Consider the following 5,364-nt stretch of genomic DNA (forward strand, 5'->3'; position numbering starts at 1 on the left):
AAAAAGAAAAAGAAACTTTTTATCCTCATTTTACACTACCTTTGTATTGCTTTCAAAGGCAGTATGATTATCTTCAAATCAATATGACTGAGAAAGTCGTTACTTTATTAGTTTCTTAGAGGTTTTTTGATCAGAGAAATAGGAACTAGTAAAGAAAATAAAGATGAAATAATTTTATGTATTTACGAAGTCAAGGCTTAAAAAATGCTCATAAATTTAAGAAAATCTAAAGAATATATGTTTTTACATTTTTAGGGATTAAAATAAATTTATCTCTTTCAACTTTTGTATGTGTTTGAAATATTTTTTCTTTCTTCCCCAAACCTCAAAAGTATATACGTTTGAAATTTTTAATAATAAAATATTGGAAAAATATATTAATCTTGTATTTTACTTTTTTAGTTTGTTCATTCAAGTATTTCAATAAAATAGATGATTACTCCATATTCTTAAAGAGGTTTTAAAATCTTTTTTAGTGAATGGAAAGTTGGAAGAATTTCATCCAGTCATTTCTGTTAATGAAGTATATCACAAAATGAAAGAACCTAGTAGACATGAACAAAAGGTAGTTAACTGAACTAATCCATCTTTGTACTATACTTGGTATGTAAATGAGGCTGTGTGGCAAATTGAACAGCAGGCCTACTTTGTGTCCAGTGCATAGCTTTCATTTACAGTGGAGCCTTTGATGTTAAACACTGTTGGAATTATTTTTTATTTTCCTCCACTTACCTCTGTTTTCTTTTACAGCATCCACTCGTTTTGTCAAATGTGAGAAATGTCATCATTTTTTTGTTGTACTATCTGAAGCAGACTCAAAGAAAAGTGTAATTAAAGAACCTGAATCAGCAGCAGAAGCTGTAAAGTTGGCATTCCAACAGAAACCACCACCTCCCCCTAAGAAGGTATAAGTCTTAATTAAGCTCCACCTTACAAATATTTTATGTTGAACACATTGCATTGCTTCCTTCTTCCAAGTTTACATTGAATCCTAATACCAGTATCTAAACAAGTATTATAGATTCATAATATGGACCATATGTGCCTAAATTTTTATTGCCTTTTGGAATTTAGATATGGGGTCTGTTGCTTTTTCCTATGTCATGATTACTGTATTCAGTAGCAGTGAACTATGGCTGGATAATTATTAAAATGTTAACTTGTTAATTAAAGGTTAAAGTTAATCTGAAATAATATCTTTACAATAAAGCAAGCAGCTTTTGATTTATTTTGTTCGTTTGGGCCCTTACATAACACCAGCCGACTGGGCGAGGTGGATCATGAGGTCAGGAGATTGAGACCATCCTGGCCAACATGTTGAAATCCCATTTCTACTAAAAATACAAAAATTAGCTGGGCATGGTAGTGTGCACCTGTAATCCTAGCTGGAGGCTGAGTCAGGAGAATTACTTGAGCCTGGGAGGCAGAGGTTGTATGGAGCCAAGATCATGCCACTGCATTCCAGCCTGGTGACAGAGTGAGACTCTGTCTCAATAAAAATAATAGTAACACCAGCCTAGGCTGGTCCGCTTGACTAGCCTTAAAAGAAAAAAAAAAAAGCCTACAATTGTCTCCCTTAAATTGGTGTATTGTATCGTAAAACAGCCTTCAGTCTAACAATATAAGCAAGTAATTTTTTTCATGGCCAGTGTGCTAGTGATGCTCCTTATAGCACTGTGGCTTTGGTAGTGTGGACTCTTTTTAGGAATCTCAGGTAGAGTATGATTTGGTCCTGTGAAATGTAACAGAATGTACCATCAGCTCCATTGGGTGCTTGGTGTATGCTTTTTGAGAACGGGGAGCCCTTGTACCCTGGCTGTGTGCTTTCTGTTCTGGCTGTGTCTCAGATGTTTACACACTTAGATTATTTATCACTGCCTCAGTGTATCTTTTTCTACTGTGTTTAGATAGCAGTGCATTTGTCTCTACTTCCAAATATGCTGTGATAGATTTAATGTCATTGGTATAATTTGCTAGGAATAAAGATGTTTAAAACTATAATAAAATGTATGTGTTCAACAACTAAAGAATTTGTCATGTAAAAATAATGGGGCCAGGTGCTGTGGTTCATGCCTGTAATCCCAGCACTTTGGGAGGTCGAGGCAGGCGGATCACAAGGTCAGGAGTTCAAGACCAGCCTGGCCAACCTGGTGAAACCTTGTCCCTATTAAAAATACAAAAATTAGCCGGGCATGGTGGCAGGCGCCCGTAATCTCAGCTACTCAGGAGGCTGAGGCAGGAGAATGGCTTGAACACAGGAGGTGGAGGTTGCAGTGAGCCAAGATTGTGCCATTGTATTTCCAGCCTGGGTAACAAGAGCGAAACTTTCTCAAAAAAAAAAAAAGGAAAATACAGCTATTGGGCTTCATGTTCTATATGAATTTGTGTAGACTTCAGGCACCTGAGTTAAAATTCCAGGCAGTTCAACTCTTTTCAGGAGTTTGTAAATTATTTATTTTGAATCAGGGTTTCACTATGTTGCCCGGGCTAGAGTGTAGTGGCATGTTCATGGTTCATTGTACCCTCAACCTCCCTGGGCTTAAGTGATCCCTCCACTTCAGCTTCCACAGTAGCTGGGACTGCAGGCGTGTGCCACCATGCCCAACTAACGTCTGTAGAGATGGAGTTTCACCATGTTGCCCAGGTTGGTCTGCACCTACTGGGCTTAAGTGATCCATCTGCCTCAGCCTCCCAACTTTGTACGGGGATTACAGGTGTGAGCCACCATGCCCAGCAGGTATTGGTAAATATTAATTCACCAACCACTTCATTTCTATTCACTAAAAACTTAAAAAATTTGCCTCAGGTTCCAAACTGTTAGCAATAACCAACTATACAGTAGAGCTTTAGCTTCTATTAAAAATAAAGTTTTAGGGCAGGGTCCTGTGGTTCATGCCTGTAATCCCAGCACTTTGGGAAGCCAAGGCAGGAGGATCACTTGACCCCAGGAGTTCAAGACCAGCCTGGCCAACACAGTGAGACCCCTGTCTCAAAAAGAGAAAAAAATATATTTTTGGAAAATTAAAAAAAAAAAAAGTTTTTAGAGTCTCATTTAGATAAATGAGTAGCTTTAGAGTTAATATCTGAGAAAAAACTAAATGTATTAAAACACAGAAACTGATAGTGTAATGGCTTTTGATTATATAATACCTGTTTCTGAAAAGGGTTGTTTTATAATGTTATCCTTATGAAGAATATTATTCATTTGATAGGTATAGATTTATTTTAATGATTTATATTAATGTTGATACTTTTAGACCCATGGTGGCATGTGTATGTATTCTGAATTACTTTAATACTTTTTATTAAAAAATTAAAATCGACAGCATTGTTTATAGAATAGAAATTAGCATGACACTAGTAGAGTACAATTAGACTTTGTTAAGCTAGAGAGCAAATGAATTGTGTTTTTGTTCATTTAGTGCTTAGGGCCTCTGAATCATTGCTATATAATGTATCATACCCTTGTCATTTTGCTTTTAATGAGAGAGTTTGTTCAGATTTAAAACTGTAAGCAAATATGCTTAGCATATAACTTTTTAATGTGTGTGCTCTTACAATAGCTCATAGTAAATTATTTACACCTAATTATTTTTCAGATTTATAACTACCTCGACAAGTATGTTGTTGGCCAGTCATTTGCTAAGAAGGTGCTTTCAGTTGCTGTGTACAATCATTATAAGAGAATATACAATAATATCCCAGCTAATCTGAGACAGCAAGCAGAGGTTGAGAAGCAGACATCATTAACACCAAGAGGTAGCATATTTGATAATTGACCTAAATAGAGATTGCTATGCTTAGAAGTAGTTTTTATTTGTAACTCCTCACTTTCTTCTTAAAATGCTTTCTATTTAGTGCAGCATGTTTTTTTTTTTTTGAGTTGGAGTTTCCCTCTTGTTGACCAGGCTGGAGCGCAATGGTGGAATTTGGGCTCACTGCAACCTCCGCCTCCCTGATTCAAGTGATTCTCCTGCCTCAGCCTTCCCAGTAGCTGGGATCATAGGCATGCGCCACCACGCCCAGCTGATTTTTATATTTTTAGTAGAGATGGAGTTTCACCATGTTGGCCAGGCTTGTCTTAAGCTCCTGACCTCAGGTGATCCACGCCCAGTAAAGCGTAGAATTTTTCAAAGTGCAGGTTACTTCTCATTAGTGGATCATGAAATCATTTTAGTAGGTTGCTAGCAGCATTTAAAAAAAATTTGATAGGTGTGAATAGAAAATACCAGAATACATTAACTTATAGTTAAGGTAAATACTATTTCTTAGGCCGGGCACTGTGGCTCACGCCTGTAATCCCGGTACTTTGGGAGGGCGAGGTGGGCAGATCACTTGAGGTCAGGAGTTCAAGACCTGTCTGGCCAACATGGTGAAACCCAGTCTCTACTAAAAATATGAAAATTAGCCAGGCATGGTGGTGCATGCCTGTAGTTGCAGTTACTAGGGAGGCTGAGGCTTGAGCCTGGGAGGAATGGCTTGGGAGCCTGGGAGGAATGGCTTGACCCTGGGAGGTGGAGGTTGCAGTGAGCTGAGATTGCACCATTGCACTCTAGCCTGGGCGGCAAGACTCCATCTCAAAAAAATTTAAAAAAAACAGCTAATGTTTTCAGTTATGCGTGCATGGGTTCTGAGTCACAAAAATATACTGCTTATTGAGGGTCTTAGTAAAATATGTTTGAAAGCCACTGGGCTAGAAATTGAGACATCCTTTTTAAATTACAGATTTCAGCACAACCCAATTCCCCATGAATGGAGCTTTGCAGTGCTCTGTGCAGTTCTCCTGGGTTCAGGATACAGAATTTCATTTGCCTGTGTTACAGATGTGTACATAAAAACTTAATATATTCAGCATTTGTTTTTCTTTGGGTCCTAGCTACAGAGTGTGTTAAGTTTAAGGGCAAATTTGTAAGTGATTCAAAGTGCAATTTCTATTAAGGATAGGTTCTGATATACCAGTATACTGTATAATCTCAATTTGCTATGGATAACGTATATTAATAGAATGATTTTATTAAAAACATTTATGAATAGAATAAATGAAAATAATCTAAGTTTTTGTGTTGTTGACCAGACAGCTCTGATTTTGGCCTACATTCCATCATTTTAGATTCTTTTAATTATCACCATACAGTGTGAAGAGTTCTGCTAAGTACTTAAATTTATAAATCTGCATTATCTTTGATTTTCTTTAGTAGCTACTAAATGTGTAATTTATTTCAGTGAAGACAGTTGTTCACTTGTTGAACTTATGTCACATAACTGCAAAATAGTTATGTGATGGTATCAGTTATTTTTAGAAAGTACAGGTCATAACTAATGGAAGACTTGGAACTTTTTGAAACTTTTTTTTTTTTTTTTGAG

General features: G+C 36.8%; 1 protein-coding gene across 1 annotated transcript in view; it reads left to right on the forward strand.

The window, feature by feature from the left end:
* CLPX (caseinolytic mitochondrial matrix peptidase chaperone subunit X) overlaps positions 1-5,364 on the forward strand; it is a 43,631-nt gene that overhangs the window by 18,702 nt on the left and 19,565 nt on the right. Inside the window, 2 exon segments of the mRNA XM_037732961.1 lie at positions 751-905; positions 3,600-3,759. Of these exon segments, the coding sequence (XP_037588889.1) occupies positions 751-905; positions 3,600-3,759 (315 nt within the window).

Source organism: Cebus imitator, unplaced genomic scaffold (assembly GCF_001604975.1).
Source record: "Cebus imitator isolate Cc_AM_T3 unplaced genomic scaffold, Cebus_imitator-1.0 Scaffold485, whole genome shotgun sequence".
Taxonomy (NCBI): Eukaryota; Metazoa; Chordata; class Mammalia; order Primates; family Cebidae; genus Cebus; species Cebus imitator.